At 34.8% G+C, this 19,663-nt stretch overlaps 3 protein-coding genes across 6 annotated transcripts; 2 read left to right on the top strand and 1 right to left on the bottom strand.

The window, feature by feature from the left end:
- The first annotated feature begins 458 nt into the window (after positions 1–458).
- On the top strand, positions 459–9,020 carry LOC108455716 (calcium sensing receptor, chloroplastic-like). 3 transcript variants are annotated; one of them, XM_017754255.2, is made up of 15 exons: positions 459–724; positions 1,096–1,204; positions 1,927–2,841; positions 3,106–3,206; positions 3,303–3,417; positions 3,765–3,842; positions 4,008–4,100; positions 4,368–4,451; positions 5,021–5,119; positions 6,115–6,177; positions 6,399–6,429; positions 6,692–6,738; positions 7,046–7,104; positions 7,584–7,809; positions 8,239–9,020. In XM_017754255.2, exons 2-14 carry the CDS (start codon positions 1,157–1,159, stop codon positions 7,807–7,809), a joined length of 1,959 nt encoding a protein of 652 aa, XP_017609744.1. In that variant the 5' UTR covers positions 459–724; positions 1,096–1,156; the 3' UTR covers positions 8,239–9,020. The 3 variants fall into 3 exon arrangements, 2 of the variants coding, with proteins under 2 accessions (XP_017609744.1, XP_052874885.1); XM_053018925.1 differs by lacking the exon at positions 8,239–9,020 and having other exon boundaries at positions 7,584–8,146; XR_008270820.1 differs by lacking the exons at positions 6,399–6,429; positions 8,239–9,020 and having other exon boundaries at positions 7,584–7,665.
- LOC108455715 (heat shock 70 kDa protein 6, chloroplastic-like) lies at positions 8,853–13,073 on the bottom strand. 2 transcript variants are annotated; one of them, XM_017754254.2, is made up of 9 exons: positions 12,730–13,073; positions 11,672–12,612; positions 11,140–11,392; positions 10,914–10,993; positions 10,683–10,825; positions 10,492–10,590; positions 10,171–10,360; positions 9,634–10,032; positions 8,853–9,507 (listed from the first exon to the last, which is right to left on the bottom strand). In XM_017754254.2, the coding sequence occupies exons 2-9, from the start codon at positions 12,227–12,229 to the stop codon at positions 9,109–9,111; spliced, it is 2,121 nt and encodes a 706-aa protein (XP_017609743.1). In that variant the 5' UTR covers positions 12,230–12,612; positions 12,730–13,073; the 3' UTR covers positions 8,853–9,108. The 2 variants fall into 2 exon arrangements, with proteins under 2 accessions (XP_017609743.1, XP_017609742.1); XM_017754253.2 differs by having other exon boundaries at positions 11,672–13,073.
- Positions 13,074–18,545: 5,472 nt separating this feature from the next.
- LOC108455725 (uncharacterized) lies at positions 18,546–19,388 on the top strand. Its single transcript, XM_017754262.2, has one exon. The coding sequence runs from the start codon at positions 18,683–18,685 to the stop codon at positions 19,238–19,240; it is 558 nt and encodes a 185-aa protein (XP_017609751.1). The 5' UTR covers positions 18,546–18,682; the 3' UTR covers positions 19,241–19,388.
- The last annotated feature ends 275 nt before the right edge of the window (positions 19,389–19,663 follow it).

Genomic DNA, 19,663 nt, shown 5'->3' with positions numbered 1-19,663 from the left:
GCATGTTGTATGATTAAAAGAGATTGATCTTCTTACTTCTCTCACGGTATTCTCCTCTAATTTTTATTATTTAATTATTTAAATTTAATTTAATATGGGATTTTCGATTAAAATTAAAAGTTATGTTTTATGTTTTAGTATTAAAGTCTATAAACTTTAAATTATTAATTTTAAATGATAAGGTTTGAATTAGGCTTGATTATGATCATGGTTGAATCATTTTGATATACTTAGTTGAATCATTTTATTGAGTTTAAATTAATTTTATATCGGATGAATTTTGAATTCGGATAAATTCAAATATGAGATTAGCAAATTTAAATTATCAACTAATTGAATTAAATCATTCAAGTTTTGAGTTCATGGGGTGTGGTAAAATTTCGGGTACCTTGTGGAACTTTCGCTAATGACCCACTCAATAAACCGGTTTTAGATAATTTTAATGTTTTTTTATCGTCCCTAGACAAAATCCACGGTGAAACGCGAATATGAAAACTTGTCCCTCACAAAACAAGTGGCGAAGGGTGGCGCCAAGTCAGCCATTAAAAAGATGAAGAAGAAGCTAAATAGCTTCAACGAGCCACACGATTTTCCATCGTCACCCATTTTTCTCCAGTCCCCTTCCTTCTCACTACTATACATTAAACAGTTCATTTTCAACTCAGTCATTTCTCAACTTGTTTATAGTTTCAGCTGCCTTCAAATTTGTTATAAACTTGCATTAGTGAGTGAATTACTTGGTACCCATTTCGATATTTGATCTTATCTTTAGATTTTTATATAGTTCTCGGGAATCCCATGTTGAAGAACCCTTTTGTTCTTTTTGGTGTTATTTTTTTTCTGCAATTTGGGTGTTGTTTAATGCAATATGGTCTAGAGATTGAATTTGAAGAAACCTAATAAAGGAATCAGTGTAAAGAAAATATAAAAAAAAATACTCGAAGATTGATACTTTTGATTCATTTGACTGAACTTTCCTAAAAAATTGTCCTTTTTGTTCTTTCCCCAGATTTCATCTTTTGATCTTGGTGTTTTTCATTAATCCGGTGTCTACATATTGGAGATTGATGTGTTTTTTTTTTTTTTGAATTTTAGCGGATACCAAAGTTCGTTGAATTTTACCAAGTTTTGTTTGCTATTGGGAAACATTTGATCAATGTTGCCTGTTTGCTCAGCCGCTGCTGGTTGTTCTTCACATTCTCAGGTGGAGTTTTCACTGTCTTGAACCATAAATTTTCCTCTTCTATACACTATCCGACTCGATTGTATTGCATTTTTGAGTGAATGGGTTTAAATCATTTTTTAATTCTTGAATGTTTCAACTTTCAAGTTATGAAATTTAACTGCTTATGAAACACTTGATCAATTTCAAGGTTGAGGAGTTTATCCTAGTTGGTTAGTAAGGGATAAAGCTGCATTGAGGGGAATGCTTTATGTTAGTAAAGACCATATCTTATTCTGTTTGAAGCCTTTAATATGTCCTATTCATTTTGAGAATTTATGTTATTAGGATATTGGTAGAAGATCATATGTTGCTTGTTTATCTTGCCTCCGTTTTCAAGGTATGCCTTTTCTTGTGTAAACATTTTTTCCCAAATCCTGACATACCTTTAAAATAATTTTTCTTAATTGTTTTTCAAGAAGTAGTTCATTCATGTATTTGACGAGTTTGTACTAGTTGGTTAGCTATAGAGCTGCATTGAGGGAGTGTCGTGTGTCAGCAAAGGTTACTTATATCTTCTCCTGTTTGGAGTTTTTAATGCCATAGTTTTCATGTCGTTTGTTTTATCTTGCTTCATTTGCCAAGGTATAAATTTTCTTGTGTAACAAATGTATTTGCCGAATCGTGACATATCTTTAAAATGTTATTGCTTAATTGTGTCTAAGAAGTTTTTCCTTCGTTATTTGAAATGATGCCTCTAGCAGATTTCTTTCCATGGAGGGTTCCGGCCTTTCACTCCATATGAGAAGGACTTTCAGTTCAGATGTAATTCTCAAGACAAATCTGCTTTGGGCATGTCAAATGGAAATCATCTCCATAGAATGTATTTTAAACCACAAGCAACAAAATCTTTCTGCTCCGATTTTGTTGAAAGCACTGAACAACGAGTATCCATGGACCTGATTAACAGTTATTCTTGCCCAGATGAGTTGGTTGATGTTAAATGCAAAATTTCTAATGCATGGAGTTCTTCAGTTGAAGCAATAATGTCACCCACAGATGGAGAACTGAAATATGTTGAAAATTCTAGCATATCTTCTGCAGAAGAGAAACTTGTGGATTTGTCAAACAGGTCGGTTGAAAATGTAAATAATTACACAGGGATGGAGGGACCTGAAACCATATCAACTATTGACACAATACCCGAAACTCCAACTGCAGCATCTAACTTCGTGAACTTTGATAACGATTCACTATCCAGTGTGAAAACTGGTCTTGATGATTTTCTGGCTGGGGTTAACAAGTCTGTCAACTCTTCGCTAGACAAGGGAGAGAATGCTGTGAAAAACTTATTGGAAAAAATTACTTCCTCTATAACTTCTGTTAAGACGAGTACTTCTGAAGCTGTAGATAATGCTCAAGTTTTAGCTAACAATAAGCTTTCAAACTTGTCAAATGACTTGAAGGAAGCATCAAGTAAAGCTAACATATTTGCTGTTGACTTGTTGAGGCGTACAATTGTTGTAGTGGAGGATTCTTTATCAAACGGGGCTTCCACTTTCATATATTATTATGCTTCTGCCAAGGAGCGTCTTCCACCGGAGATCAAAGACACACTGACTTTGTATGAAGAGAGAACAGGAAAAGCCTTAAAGCCTATTGGGGATGCCCTGCAACAGGTATCCTTTGGTATTCATATACTCCTGGTTTTAACGTTTTTAGATGATCCATTAACAGACTTCTGCTTGTTGATATCAGTGAGTAGTTGGGACTGATAGGAATTTATTTTACTAAAGATAGAACAATGAGTCCAAGCTTATAAAATCCCTTAGGATTCTATTTTCTAGTTCAAGGATAGATCTTTTTTTCATCAAGTTCATTATTTATTCTGTTGTAAGCTTCTTCTTCTTCTTCTTCTTTTAATTTCTGTTTGCTGTAAGCAGGTTTACATTGGTATTGAGGGGCTGGAAAGGAGTCTAGGCTTTGACCCAAATGATCCCGTTGTCCCATTTTTCCTTCTCACGGGCACCTCAGCCACTTTATGGTATGAATGTTCTTATGTGCTCACTTTCATTATAAGTTTTAGAGAATATTTTCATTTTTGCAAGGGGAGTTTATATTTTGTATCAGATTTGTGCAGGGTGTTTTACCGGGTATGGGCATACGGTGGTTACTCTGGGGATTTATCTCCTCAACTAACTTTGGAGCTCTTGTCTGGAAAGGAGAATGTTTTACTTATTGATGTCCGGCCTGAGGCAAGATACCATAAACTTTTTTTGCCTTTTTTTTTTTACTGGGTATGACAATAAAGTACTAAAGCTCAAACTTAGGATCTCTGTATTAAACCTACCCACCCCTCATCCGAGCAAAGCTCAAATGGGTTTTGGGCTTCCTATTTTCTAACATGAATTATGTTATGTATTCTGAGATCCTATTCAAAGAGAATTAACTTAGTTCTCATAGTGCTCTCATGCCCTCTTCCTTGGGCGTAATTTGCCTTTGTAGATGGTTAATAATCTATTATTTTCTGTGAGGTTAAAAGTTGTTTTTACCATTCTGTTGAATTTGAAGCGGCTTATTTTTGGGCATTAACTTTGTCAAGGTCTTAAGGGAGAGAGACGGCATTCCTGATCTTCGGCGAGCAGCTCGGTCTCGTTATGCTAGTGTATCTTTACCTGAGGTCGATTTGAACATCACTATCTTACTTAAAATTCAAATTTTCAATACATTTTCTCTGTTGCTTAGTGCCAAATATTGCTTTTTGCAAAATAAACAATGCATATTAGTATTTACTTTTATTAACTTTCCCTGAAGCTTTGCCTTTTGTGGTCTTCATTTCATTCAGGTTAATGGCTCAATACGGAAACTATTGAAGAGCGGAAGGGACCTTGATGACACCTTGATTGCCACTGTTATTCGAAACTTGAAAATTGTTGAGGTTTGTATCTTCTTGTTTTTCATTGTTTACCTCTTCACTGGTTTTAGTTCATTTTTTAAGCTAGAGCTTTGCAGAAAGAGTGAAAGAAGACCTTGAGCTCATTTCTATAAACTTATGCTAAGCTATTTCTATTTGTCCCAAGGTTTATCATTCGCATCCAGAATCTTCTTATTGTATCTAGCTAAAGTTAACTACTGGGCCTGGCCATTGTTATTGGTCTTTGAATAGAATATCATAATATATTTTTTCTTTTTCTACCACTTGTAGGACAGGTCAAAGGTCATAATTATGGATGCTGATGGTAGTCGTTCCAAAGGAATTGCAAGATCATTGAGAAAACTTGGGGTTAAGGTAAGCAGTTCTGAATTTTCAAAGTTCTCCTTTAAGAAAATAGCTTTGAAATACCCAAAACTAGGGGAAAAGAAGAGTTATGATACCTGGAACTCAGATGGTGTATGTGTTTCTTTTCATTAATTAACATACATATCTTAGCATCGTGTGTCTGGCAACTAGAATGCAACAGATATTACAGTACCTTCTCTGAAATATTCTAGTTAGATATTTGAGAGAATCTTTGATCTAAGGCATGAATGTGTTCAGTTCAAATTGAAATAACCAGCATAGGTGCCTAGTTAAAGTTGAAATTTTCAATTAATTTGGTCTGATATAGTTTTTTAAGACTTATAAATATGCAGGCCCCAAATGGTTAAATCCCTAAATCCTAATATATCTTTTCAGAATCTGAATATTGCATTGTTGCCTGCTCTCTCGGTCTAATCTAACTCTTTTTTTTTCCCCTAGATATCCTATCTTCTAACCTCTGGAGGACTTACAGAAAGCATTTGGTGACTTATGTAGGTTTTTCGGTATTGTGAAACTGATTGCATAAACTAATATTTAATTTGGGTTTTAAATCACAGAAACCATATCTGGTCCAGGGTGGCTTCCAGTCTTGGGTCAATCAGGGACTGCGAATTAAGGAACTCAAACCAGAGACAGCGCTTACTATACTCAATGAGGTATTTATGGAAGTCTTTATATAGAAAATGCCCAAGGTTGATTCATAAAATTATGATTTAATTGATTGTATTTTCTTTCTCTTTCAATTAGAAGGTCTCAACTACCTCTGAGTTTGTATGTTATAGACAGAACTGCCCGAAGTTTATCCATAAAATATTTGACCAAGAATAAAGGATGGAGAAAAGTAACATACTTTATTAGAATATACTTGGTCAGTGCGGAAAATAATCAATTCCTCTTGCATTAATCTGATTGATTTAGGTAGTTTAGTCTCATTTCATCTGCAATATTAATGTTACTGCTACCAAGTACAATAGCTATTTTACAGCTGATGTTCAAAGAACTGTATCAAAAAGTTACAACTTACACGTCCTCAGCATGGATGATATGTTTGAATGAAGAGTATTCTTTCCTTTTTAAACTATTGGGAAAGCTTTACCAATTCGAAAGGTTATCCAAGGTTATAATTGAAATTTTATGTCATCTGGTTAGAGGTTATACATGTTCCAACCACTAAACTAACCGTACAAACCTAGGTTAAGGTTGAACAAAAGAATGGGTGAACCGCATTCTACTTTGTTTTGGCATCCTACCTAAAGGAAGTTAATTATAGATGAAGAGGCTAACATGAATGCAGAACCACTTCAACCTCAAATGTTAGTGAGCACAGAAATACTACCACTTAACACTCCCATTTGCATATAGACGCATGTATCTATTAAGGGTCTATCTTGCTGACTACGTAATGGTGCAATGAAGAAGAAATAGGGGAACAAACAGCTAAGATATCCATATTCTGTTAAGCATCCATTCTTAAAATCTGATTGGCTAGTGCTAGAACATCCTACCTTAATATAAGATACTTCCAAACCAAATTATTACTGATCTAGGAATCCCAAATTGCCATCCTTGAATTTTTTGAATAAAATGTTTTCAACTGTTTTTTATTTTATTTTTAATTAATGTAAGGAATTTTGACTTGTGTTCACCACAGGAAGCTGAGGCAATATTAGAAGAAATTAGTCCTTCTCCGGTGCAAGTTCTTGGGTATGGTGTGGTAAGTCTCAGGTTCCTTTTGTGATATATAGTTTTTATAGTTTACTTTATGTACTATCTAAAGAAGGGTATTCTTATTATTACTCTAGCTCAAGTAATATTGGAAGTATGTGTGGTATCTAGTAAGGTGGTCCAATGTCATCATTGTCCTTACATGAAACATGTGAACCATATCAGTTGAAAATTAAAACCATCAAATGCTAATGTGTATCTTTGTGGCAGGGTTTAGTAGCAGCAATATACGCACTGCTAGGTGTGTATCTTGTCCTTCCTCGAAATATCAATTCCTTCTTTTTTTGTTAAATTGAAACCTGGAAGCAATGATTGATTATGACTTATCCCAAAGTATTCAACCAATATGCATTTTATACTTCTTAGTATTTCTGTAATGCATATTTGTGGTAAGTTTCTATTTGTTAATATCATTTTCAAGGTATTTTGCTATGATTTTGCACTTCATAATTATTTACTTTATTTCATTTTTATGTTTACTGATGTTCCATTTCTTTTTTCAGAGTGGGAGAAATCATTACAGCTTATTGGCATTCTTGGCCTAGTCCTGGTATGCAAACCTCCTGGTTTAACATGTTGTTGTCAAGTTCTTGGTATTTGGTATCAATTTCCTTGTTTGTCAAAATTAAAACAAACTTTTGATGTTTTGAATCTATTTGGGAAAAAAGGAAAAAAAAAAAAAAAAACTGCTGTTGCTTTGAACTATTGTTGTAAATTGAGGCTTTAATGCTGAACATCCTTCGTTCAATTTCTCCTATATTTTACTTTGAAGATGATACTTTAGCAGTTCATATAAATTTAGCCTATTGATATTGGTGATTCTAAAACTTCATTATTGTCGCTTGTGTTTTGACCAGACCATTTATGGGCGGGTCTCTTCATATGAGAGCTCTGAGGATCTGAAGAAAGACATAAGGTACACCCCTCTTCAAAACACTTACAATGCTGATATTCGTGATGTTAAAAAGACTGTTTTTAACTACATTGCTCAGATACATGATTTTTCTTGAACACCCGTGTCTGATACCCATGTCCAAACTATATGGACATTAACGGTATAGCTTATATGATACCATTGTCAAAAAATGGTTGTGGTAACTGTTGCTGATGCATTATCTTCGAGGGTGGCATGTTCTTTGTCTGCAGAATGATGAGAACTAAATAAAACTTATGAACTTGTCAAAAATGTCTTTTTGACTGTTGGTTATTCACATTAAGTAGAATTGTTTGACCTTGGCCTTCCTGTTTGGGTCGTCTATGAGTTAGCTGCTCATTAAGTTATTAGGTATTTCATGTGTAATTTTGCATAGTTATTATCTTACTCATGGATAGAGGATCAAGAATCTTCATCCTTCCTACAGCAGTTTGTTCATCTAACTAAAATGCTTCTTGAAGGTTGTTGCTAGCTCCTGTCACATTTGGAGCTCAGGCATTTTCATGGGTTTCTGGGAAGTTAGAAACCAATGGCATTGGACTTCCAACCTCACCCTCATCGTCAGATGTTCAGAGCCGAGTGTTGCAGGCTGCTGCAAAGCATGAATCTAAACCATCCGATTCAGAAGATCCATCTGGCGACGCAATGGCTTCAAGGAATGAGAAAGCCGATCTCTCTGAAGCATAGGTGTAGTACATTTTTCTTGCAATAAAATATCTCAATTGATCATCAGATTGGTGAATGCAAGTTGACCTGGCTCACTCAGATATAGTAAACAAAGAGTTTACATAAAGACTGACCTGTCTAAACGCTAAAAACAAGTCCTCTACATTAAGTTAGATCAGTGGAGTTCTATAATAATCATCAAACAAATCATATCAACCACAACCAATAAAGAAGTTTGGTAATTATTTCCAGATTTCCAAGTTGGTTTTGGTTAGAAATAGGTGCAGTCATATGTCATTTTTTTGTTATGGATTAATTTTCACATTGTTAACTATCAATGAACAACATGCTATTACTATGTGGTTATTTATCATTTTCCCGCAAAACTGGAATATTAGGGTATGCAGTCTTTATGCATAAGAGATTGAAGCATTCTGTTTATCTGCTTAGGTGTTGACATTTTTCGGTCCAATCTTGTGATGCTTGCGTATAATTGACCTATCTTGCTTACCCCTTGGGCACGTGGCATAGAAATGGACAAAGGGTTGGTATTGCTCGAAGCTCTGCTTCCTGTTGGATTCAAGTCCTCTGCCAGCTCTATTAGCTATTAGCTTGATGCAAGCACCACCTTAATCCTTGAAAATAAATGGCCGTCAACTTTATGATAGTTAACCAGATACAGTGATAGTGGAGATTTTTTAACTCTTCAAAGCTGAAAGACTTATTTTCCTTTTCTCAGAAGCTTTTTGTCTCCATAATTGTGTTAGAAAAGGGGGATGGTATTATTTACTCTGGCTATGGTGCTTCCCTGTGATGCATGTGTTTGTCAAAAATGGATGGACCTTGAATATTGATGCATATTTTTCAGCACTCGTGACACATGTAATTATATGGCTTTGAATTCTAAGGTACCATTTAGGATTTCAGCCAATTCTAACCCAAAATTCTCAAGGGAACATACATCAATAATCTTGTAAGGTGATAATGATTCCATTCAGATTTGAGAAAAGCAAATAATCGATGATGTTACTACTTATACAGAGAAGGCAATGCTCGATACAAGATCCGTTAACATTCATTCATTATATACAAGTGTGAATTCAGGATATCCATCTTACTGAACAACTTATATCACAGGCTCATCACCCAGACAAATTTACTATTTGGCATTCTACATATGGTATTACATCCTCTACAATCCTAAAATTGGTTTTTCTACTTTTCTTTCACTAGCATGAAACAAAACTTGATACAAAATTCAATCCCAAACCTCCATATCGGAATTAGAAATGAGTCCTCATTCATGGTTGAAACCCGTTTTCACTTGCTGTCAGTGAAATCTGCATCAATTACATCCTCATCTGACCCCTTGTTTGATGAATCTGAATGTCCAGTTTCGCCACCAGGTGTAGGGCCAGCAGCACTGCCACCACTGGGTTGGTTGTAGAGTGACTGGCCAAGCTGCATTACTTCTTGGTTGAGGGCAGCCATGGCATCTTTCATACCTTGTGTCGAGCCCCCAGAAATGGCATCCTTGAGCTCTTGCAGTTTTGCCTCTACTTTCTCTTTGACTGGACCAGGTACCTTATCTCCAAGTTCTTTCAGCTGCTTCTCTGTCTGGTATACAACAGAATCTGCCTGGTTCTTCGTGTCTATAGCATCCCTTTTCTCCTTATCCTCCTGTGCAAACCTCTCAGCTTCCTTTACCATTCTATCAACCTGCATATTATGACAGAATTCGGAAATGGTTCATCAAACAAAGGCATCTCCAATATAATTTGTGGAACAGCTTAAGATTTAAGAGCAGTTCATCTGAGCCACAACAGAAATATCAGATATGCATACCTCATCACTGGGCAAGGTACTGGCACCGGTAATAGTGATGTCCTGCTTCTTCCCAGTTCCCTTATCAACAGCAGTGACGGAAAGGATACCATTGGCATCAATGTCAAATTTGACTTCAATCTGCGGAACTCCACGTGGTGCTGGTGGGATCCCATCAAGTCGGAAGCTGCCCAGAGATTTGTTATCCCTAACAAACTCTCTTTCACCTTGAAGTACATTAATCTCGACACTTGTCTGACCATCAGCAGCGGTTGAAAACACTTCTGATTTGGAGGTTGGCAGCGTAGTGTTTCTTGGGATAATTTTGGTCATAACACCACCAAGAGTTTCTAGACCAAGTGACAATGGTGTCACATCCAAAAGCACAATATCACTGACATCTCCAGCTAAAACACCAGCCTACAACAATTAGGAGAAAGAAGGAATAACGTTAAAAATAAGACAAGTCATAGCAAAATCTATAACCCACACTAACACATTCAACTGCAAAAGGAAGACAGTAATTTAGAACTTTCAATGTAACTCGAAAAAACCCACCTGAACTGCAGCCCCCAAGGCGACAACTTCATCTGGATTGACTGTCACATTAGGTTCCTTGCCAGTCATCTTCCTTACAAGTTCCTGAACAGCCGGGATTCGTGTTGAACCACCAACAAGAATCACCTCATCTATGTCTTTAAAGGAAAGTTTTGCATCCCCCAGGGCGTTCTCTACTGGTTTCTTGAGCCTACAAATATATTAAATAGACAAGAAACTTAAAATCTCGAGAGATTAGGCCCAAATTTTAAGAGCAACATGATTTTGCCTCACCTTTTTTTTTTTTGTTTAAAATAAACAGATCAAAGTAGTAAAACCTACCTGTCAAGTAAGTCTGAGCACAATTCCTCAAACTTAACCCTGGTAAGTGTGGTCTCGATGTGTTTAGGCCCTTCTGCAGTGGCAGTAATGAAAGGCAAGCTGGAACAGAAAAAAGAAAAAAGCTCCGTTAATAAGCAACACAAAGAATTCTTCACAAATGAAAGACAAAAAAAATAGGGGGAGAGTGATGCCTTATATTTGTCTGAGTCAAAGTTGATAACTCCATTTTAGCTTTCTCAGCTGCTTCAGTTAACCGCTGAAGAGCTTGTTTGTCTTTCAAAAGATCTATCCCTTCATCTCTCTTAAAGTTTTCGGCAAGCCAATCAACAATTCTCTGCAAGTGAGACAAGTTACAATGACATGCTTCAGCACTAGAACAATACAAAACACAAAGGAGAATGTCCGTTCATCCATATACCTACCTTATCAAAGTCATCACCGCCCAAATGTGTGTCTCCAGATGTAGAGAGCACCTCAAACACTCCATCACCAACCTCTAGCACTGTAACATATAAACAGATACACAACAAAGCATTTGCTGGTGTTAAATCTTCAGGGTTTTACCAATAAAAGAAGAACTACTAAGTCACACACTGTAACATAGAATTTAATGATGCAAGCAGAGAGTTTCTCGAGAAGCCAATGTACCTGATACATCAAAAGTACCACCTCCAAGATCAAAAACAAGGATGGTTTCATTGTTCTTTTTCTCAAACCCATATGCCAAAGAGGCAGCAGTAGGTTCATTGATAATCCGGAGCACTTCTAACCCAGCAATTCGGCCTGCATCCTTTGTTGCTGTCCTTTGGGAATCATTGAAGTAAGCAGGGACAGTAACAACAGCTTTGGTCACACTATCGCTCAAAAACTTCGAGGCATCATCAACAAGCTTTCTCAATACCTATATCCAAAAGTAAAAACAATCCTTTAACATAGAAAGATTTTAAATTTCTAACACAGAACCAAGACAATGACTATACAAGACACTGATGTTCATAAGCTATTCGAGTTCAGATAAAGATCTCGAATTCGACTCAATTATTGTTGAATCAAACTCTAACTCAAGTTGCTTTTCCTTTTAAGTTACAACTATCTATATCAGCAATTACAATTACAAGCGCCAAATTAAATAACTTAATAACTGAATCAACTCAAGTAAGAAGCAAGCGATATAATATACCTGAGCTGAAATTTCCTCGGCGGCGAATTGTTTACTAATGGCAGGACACTCAAGCTTAACATTTCCATTTTCATCTCTGATAACCTTGTAAGAAACTTGTTTGGCTTCTTCGTCTACTTCCGACATCTTCCTTCCAATAAACCTCTTCACTGAGAAAAACGTATTTTCAGGGTTCACCACGGCTTGTCGTTTCGCTATCTGCCCAACCAACCTATCTCCACTCTTTGTATACGCCACCACCGACGGCGTCGTTCTTTGCCCTTCCGCATTGGTAACTATGGTGGGTTTCCCCCCTTCCATGGCCGCCACGGCGGAGTTAGTTGTCCCGAGATCGATTCCCACCACTTTCTCGTTTACAACTCTCACCGGCCCAACATTGTACCGTTTACCGTTGCTGTTTTTGGTTTTAGCAAGTCGTAAGAAGGTGGCGCTTAACGGCGACGTTTTCCCCAGTCTCTGCCCGAAGAAAACCGTTCTGGATGAATGTTGGTTGGGTTTTCTCGAAGAAGCGAAACCCATACCTCCAAGGACATGGATTTGGGCAGTCGAAGACGCCATTTTTGCAAGCGTACGTAATAAAAGATATCAACAATTATAATTGGAAGTGAATAAAGAAGGGTTTTTTTAGATTGAGAAACTGAGAAATAAAGAAAAACACCTAAAATTCTTTGTGAAGAAGGCAAATCGAAGGCGTTAAGCTGAGCTAGAGAAAATATAAGGAGTGTCATTAGAAGAAACGAGAGCGAAGTGTGACAGTGAGTGGTGCAAGCTTGGGGGTTGGGTGGTGACACGTGGACAGAATCGAGAATGCTCTGAAAACGTTGGGTCTGATATGATACATTTTGTTGCTGTTTGGATGGAAAGAAAAAGAAAGTTCCAGGTGGTTGCAGAATTTGGGCCTTCGAAAAGCTAAAATCCATTGCAATTTCCAAGAAGATATTCTGATAAACAAAGCCCAAAAATGAATTAAAAATGCCCAGCTTGATTCTTTCTCCCATACAAATATCCTCGAATGATAACAGATATGAGTTTGAATTTTGAATCCCGACGGTTCGTACCTTCTCATCAATGGCATGAACTGCAAACAGAAGCTGTGGTGCGTAATGATTTTAGAAGGGCACCAATACTATTTCGAAAAGAACTTAAATACAACTTCTCGACGGATCTCGTATAAGCTTCCCGATCACACATGATATATCAATGAATCCATCTTCCGTCCCAAATCAACCTATCATTGGTTTGTGTGGTAGCGATAAGCAGATCTGAACTGTGCTATCTAAGGTTGCCATTTGTGTGATCTACCAGCCGGTTGATTTACCTTTCCACCTATATTCGTCAAGCGCTCGGCAGAATCAAAGTACGTCAACAAAATGACGAATGGTTATATTTTTAATAATAATGCAAAAGAATAAATTTTAGTTTTTAAATAATTTAATTAAAGTAAATTGAGTTTGGGAAGAGATTGTCTAATATATATATATATATATTATTTCTTTAAAATTTGATGACATGATTTGATTTTATTGGTGTTTAAAATTTTTTTAAAATTATTTTAATATAAATTATTCTCATAATGTAATTATAAAAATAAAAATAATTTAAAACTTTAAAAATTCAGTATAGATTAATACATATACATTAGAGTTAGTATCAATTGAAACGACTTAAGATACATAAAAATAATCAAAACATATTGACATTTAAATTAAAATGAAAATCATTTAATACTTATTTAAAACACAAAATGCACAAAACAACTTATCTGAAAATATTACTCGCTATCATATTGTTAGCATTTGCCATTTGCTTTCAAACTTAATGTTAGTGATACATTTTTAAAATTTTAGTATATTCGAATTTACATCTTCTTATAATCACAACAATATTCATATCAATTAAATTAAGATTCAATTAACTTTTTCTTAAACTGCATTCTCTGTCTACCAATACAAGAAAAGTGCATAAAATTTTAATACATTTGAAATGAAACCGGAAGAAATACAAGTCAAAGAAAAACTCATGGGCACCACTCATCTTCAAACATTGAATCTTAATGATTGTAAGACTAAAAATCGTGGAGATTTTATGTGTTTACGTAGGTTTTAGACTCAAGTGTTAAGTTCAATATATTAAAATATTCATTTAGAATAATTTGTTTGATATATCTTTCTTTCGAAAAAATCGTATATATTATATAAAAAAAAGCGACCAGAGTATATATAAAAATATTGAGTTCTAAATAGTTTTTTAAATTTCAAAATAAAGTGATTTTTTTAATTTAAGTTTTAAATATAATTTTCTTAACATTAACAATAATAAAATTTTAAATAATAAATCATATTATGCATAATGCAATAAATTATAATTAAAATTTAAATCTCAATACAAATCACAAAATAATATAATTACATGCAACAATCATATATATCATAACATTTATATATATATATATATATATATATATCATATAAAAGAATGTACAGAGACGTATATGGAAACATTGAATTAAGGGATAGTTTTGGAATCCATTATTAACTTAATTTAATTACATTATATAACATTTTAATTTAATCACATTATATAACTATTAATTTAATTTAATTATCATTTTATATACCTGTTGCTCATGTCATATAATATTTTAATTTAAATTGATTTAGAAATCAAATACATATAGCATTTATTTTTATCTAATTCATCAAGTAATAAATAAGGAAAATAAATTGTTTTATTATATTAAAATATATGATAGCATACATTCACACATCAAATCATATCATATATAACAATATATATATAAACAAAATTTTTAAATAATTATTAGTTTTGAATCAATTTTAAGACATTTATCACCTAGTACTTACTAACACATCTGTAACACCCCAAACCCGGCCCAGACGTTATGACCGGATCCGACATGCCACATCGAAGCGTTCAAAATATTTTATATTGTTGATCCGAAAAACTTACTTAGTGTTTTAAAAGATAATTTCATTATAGGTTAAAGTGAATGGAAGTCATGCACCGGTAGGAAACCGGAAAAGAGGTGGTGAGTCCATCGGATCGCTTAAGTACCAAGCTCCTTCGGATCCAATCCTAGACATGCATACCGCCATTGCCACACCTTAACGTCATGGATATTTCTAGGAAACCGATTTGATTAAGTTCTTTTTAGGAAAAGTGATTAATTTTGGAAAATACTTTCATTGCGGAGGCTTTGCTTGTTGTCGTGTTATTTTGAAATCAATTGTTGTTTTTGAGAACGCGCCCTAAAGCTATCTAATTTCAACAGTTAAAATAAGTAATACCTATCTTAGTAATACATATTAAAACCATCAAAAATAATTAAGCGGCCTTATTACATTTAAAAACCCAAAACTTCAAACATAAATAAAAGGATGTCCAGTTCACGAAGAAAATCAAACTTTCGAGCGGGTGGCCACTCAATTCCCTCACGACTCCAAGCCCACTATGGTTGGGGATTACTGCGTGGATGAAAATAAAAGGGTGAGTTTGGGAAAACTCGTGTGTAAATTAACCCAACCATAGCCTATATTAGCTCAAACCACAAAATAGAATAAGTTGGCCTTAGCCGAGCAAATCTGAATAGAGCCCATAGGCCCATAATGAGCGAGCAGATATTACATGTTTATGCGAAACCCAACCCAGATTCATACATAACACCCGTGCATCAGCCTTACACCATGTGGGAGACTACTCGACCCACCCAACCGCTACACACCACGAAATCGCAGTGAGGTGCTAGATATTGTGACGAAGTCACCAGATCTGATATTGTGGCGAGCCCCGAGCAGATATATGTGGCGAGCCACCAGATCGAATAATCGTGGCATAGCCACCGTATCAGATATATGTGGCGAGCCACCAGATCGATAATTGTGGCATAGCCACCGGGACGCTTCCTCCATAATATAACCCATGTCCCCATGCAGCAGATATATAATCATGGCATACATCATACGTAATCGATCGTCATGCTTTTGGTCAAAATTAACCTAGGGGTATAACGGTAATTTTGCACCTAGGGGTATAATAATAATTTTCCATACATAGGGGTATTATAGTAATTTAGCTACTTTTAGGGTTTTCATGCATATCCTAACTATTTACGTACTATCGAACACTTACCACAAGATACTTATCGAATTGGGCCGTTGGCCCATGAACCCGATCTTTGGCCCATTAAGCCCAAATTATCAAAATGTACGAAATCGCGCGTATTGCAGTTTATTACTTTAGATTACCAAATATACAAACCCAACTATCTTACGAGCATTCGCACACTCGCAAATTCCCAAAATCTTGACTTTTCGGCATTTCGACTTTTCGCTTTTGCCAATCTATTCTATGAGAGGTGTCAATTACACACTGCTTTGCGACGATATCTTGGCGAGATCCACACACGAACCGCCTACAATTGGATTACTAACACGTTAATCTAACTATTCAAATACAAACTACGATTAACCCCTTACAATATTCGCCAACCACACCTACGGATCATAGTAAGCTTATAAGAAAACAATAAGCAACTCATTAACAAATTTTTGTCAATGTTTACCACATAATCATAATTTCACTGCAAGCTGTCTTCCTGAGCAACAGTCACTAAATTATTTATAACTGGAGCTACGAAACTCCAAATCAAGTGCCGTTTATTTTCCTTGAAAATAGACTCATATATCTTCTATCCATAAAATTTTCAGAATTTTTGGTATGGCCAATCAATACCAGATTTTTCTTAAATTTTCTCATGTTTCACTGTTTGACTAATCTGACCACTCTTCATTACGAATAAATTTTCTCATTGTACAGAATTCAAAATATGTTCTAGTTTATTCCATTTGAAACTAGACTCATTAAGCTTTAATTACATAATTTATGCAGCTTCTAACTCATCTCTCACAATTTATGGTGATTTTCCAAATTCACGTTACTGCTGCTGTCCCAAGCAGATTTATTACCAAATCACTCTTTCATACCTAACTTGCATGCTTGTTATTTAAACATGTATATCACCAATCAATCATCACATATCTATGATTTTACTTAAGTATAATCTCCATTTCATCATTTTAAAGCACAACATCTTAGCCGATTTTTCCCCTTAGCATCTAAGGCACATACATGTTCATTTGTTTGGCTCAACTTCACCTATCTTCCATTTTTCATCAAAACAACATGAAACAACAATCATTTCCTTCATTTTAATTCATGACTAAATGCTCACAACACAACTAAAAACCAAAATATGCTTCAAAAGTTAAGGTAGAATCAAGAAGAACTCATGAACATCAAGATAGAAGCAAACTACCATGAACTTATCTTCAATTTTCTTCCCAAAGTGACCGAACATTCAAGAGTTTTCTCCTCTCCTTTCTCTTCTCTAACTTTCGGCTATGATGAACAAAGATGGACAAAACTTTGTTCTTTTCACCCCTTTTTCTTTTAATAAAATTTCATATTTCATCCATTTAATTCTTTAATACAAAAGACATGAAATGCCCATCATGGAACATTTACCTAAACCATTATCATGGAACATTTACCTAACCCATTATCATGGAATATTTACCTAATCCATTATCATGGAACATTTACCTAACTCATTATCAATTTGTACCATGAATTATGGATATCAAGTGCTCATATTGTCTACAACAACATGATGGCTGGCCACTTCATGTAAAATGAGAGATTTGTCATGCAAATCCTCCTATTTTGCACTCCTATTTATTTGGCCACTTCAATTTAGCCTATAGCATTTTCAAACATTTTCACATAGGTCCTATTTCATAATTTCACCCCCTTTTTCTTATGGAACAAAAATTAACTAAAATTGTCGGGTTCTATCTTAAGCTTGGGCCTTCTAGAGGCCCACTAACATAATTAAGCCTATGCCAACATTCACAGAATTCCCGAAAATTGGGGCATTACAACATCAGTATGATTTAATTTTTATAATAAATTATTGTTGAAACATTATAAAATATTAAATAAATTCATAAAAATAATTACACGTATTTTAATAAACACACGGATATGCAAAGTAGTTTTTTTTCAATATATATATATTTAGAGGATGTTTTAAAATGTCATAACTGGTTATAGTATTCAAATTTATAAAAATCTAATTTCTTTTATTTGAATAAAACCGTACAGAAGATTCAAACTTTGTTTTTAGCAAATAAATTTAATTTTAATTTTTGATAATATCTAAATTTTAATTTAATTCATTCATTTTGAAAGCAAATATAAAATGAAATTTAAACATGTACTATTATTTAAAGAATGGTAAATATATATTTTGTACTTGAAATTCGCTTTAAGATTTAATTTGGTACTTAAATTTTTTTTCCAATTAGATATATGAACTTGTCATCTTAGTTCAAATTGGCACATAAGCTTGGTTTTTTTTTCAAATTAGTACTTATAGTAAATAACTTATTTAAACCAATTTGAACTATAAAGCCAAGTTCAGATATTAATTTGAACCAAACAGCCAAGTTCAAGTATCTAATTAGACAAAAGAAAAACCTTAAGTACCAATTTGAACCTTAAAACCAAGTTTAGGAACCAAAATATATATTTACCCTAGAAAAAGTAATTTCGGGCCACCATTTTCAAAAACAAAATGAAAAAAAAAAAAGGAGATAAAAGACAGGCTGTATATTTGTTTTATTTTGTTGAAGCACTTTGTAATAAAAGAATAAAAAGAGCTAAAACTAGCCGTTACAAAGCTTGTGAATTTCTTTCTCAACGTTCACATTTCCAGTTTTATCCATTTGAAAAATTCGAACGTTAACATCTTTTGGTACATAAATTCGAACGTTATTCAAAACCCCTTATATACTCTGCTAGGTCTTCTTACTTTCATTCATCAAAAAACTTCAATCTTTTCCAGGAAAACAAAATTTCAAGCTTGAAATTTTGATTCAAACACTTTTCCTTTTCATTCTCTCATAAAACTCAAATCCCAAGTTCTTATCAATGGGTCTCTCAGTCGAGAATTCAGTAACACAATCCCACACACGAACCCACAAAATCTTCTTAATCAGCAATTACCTTCTATTGGGAGCCGCCTCCAGTTGCATCTTCCTCACCCTTTCCCTCCGCTTATTCCCTTCCCTGTGTGGATTCTTCCTTATCCTCCTCCATGTCATCACCATCGCCGCCGCCGTCTTGGGTTGCTCCGTCGCCATTTCGGGTTCCAACAAACGCTACTTGGCTTACATGGTGTCGATGGTGCTGACATCAATATTCGAAGGCTCTGTTTCGGTTCTTATCATGACCCGAACGTCGGATTTCTTGGGGTACTTGAGGTCTTATGTGAGGGAAGATGATGGTGTTTTGATATTGAAACTGGCTGGCGGGTTATGCGTGGCTGTTTTCTTCTTGCAGTGGGTGGTTTTGGGGCTGGCGTTTGTGTTGAGGTACTATGTTTTGGTGGAAGGCCACGGGGTGGGCAATGGCGGTTCATTGAAACAGGGGAATGGGAAAGTTGCAGATGAGGATTTGAAGAACTGGCCTTGGCCTTTCCAAGTTTAAAGATAGCAATTAATCTGTTCTTTTAAAGTCTTCATTTTTGTTTGGTAAATCCCACTATGTTTCTTGGTATTGTACTGTATTGCTTGTCTATCTCTACTGTGTGTGTAATCAGATTGGTTACTTATTCATTTCATTAGAGTTCAATAAATTGTTGATTTCTTTATAGCTTTTGCTTCTGACTGGATCTCAAAGTTTTTGGTTAATGATTTATGGCTGGGTTGATGACTCATTTGTTACCCAAACCCATTTCAAATTCCGCCACCACCTTGCTCAATAGTCCGTTCTATTATTCCAAAAAGTAAAATATTGAAACCATTTCATAACAGTACGTAATTTTTTTTGAAAAAAAACAAAACGATTACTGTGTATATCTTGAATTTCTGAATATTTTTATTTTAATGTTAATGTTAATTAATTGATGAT

The sequence above is a fragment of the Gossypium arboreum genome, chromosome 9, assembly GCF_025698485.1.
Source record: "Gossypium arboreum isolate Shixiya-1 chromosome 9, ASM2569848v2, whole genome shotgun sequence".
In the NCBI taxonomy this organism is placed as follows: domain Eukaryota; kingdom Viridiplantae; phylum Streptophyta; class Magnoliopsida; order Malvales; family Malvaceae; genus Gossypium; species Gossypium arboreum.
The sequence above is the reverse complement of the archived record's forward strand: the minus strand, read 5'-3'. Positions and strand labels throughout refer to the sequence as shown.

Excerpts from the sequence above, each read along its gene's own strand:
- LOC108455716 (XM_017754255.2), top strand. The coding sequence starts at position 1,157 with ATGTTGCCTGTTTGCTCAGCCGCTGCTGGTTGTTCTTCACATTCTCAG. Across the intron at positions 2,842-3,105 it reads TTGGGGATGCCCTGCAACAG|GTTTACATTGGTATTGAGGG; the intron begins GTATCCTTTGGT and ends TGCTGTAAGCAG. Across the intron at positions 3,418-3,764 it reads TTATTGATGTCCGGCCTGAG|GTCTTAAGGGAGAGAGACGG; the intron begins GCAAGATACCAT and ends AACTTTGTCAAG.
- LOC108455715 (XM_017754253.2), bottom strand. The coding sequence starts at position 12,229 with ATGGCGTCTTCGACTGCCCAAATCCATGTCCTTGGAGGTATGGGTTTC. Across the intron at positions 10,826-10,913 it reads GCGGTGATGACTTTGATAAG|AGAATTGTTGATTGGCTTGC; the intron begins GTAGGTATATGG and ends TCTCACTTGCAG. Across the intron at positions 10,591-10,682 it reads TTGACTCAGACAAATATAAG|CTTGCCTTTCATTACTGCCA; the intron begins GCATCACTCTCC and ends TTTCTGTTCCAG.
- LOC108455725 (XM_017754262.2), top strand. The coding sequence starts at position 18,683 with ATGGGTCTCTCAGTCGAGAATTCAGTAACACAATCCCACACACGAACC.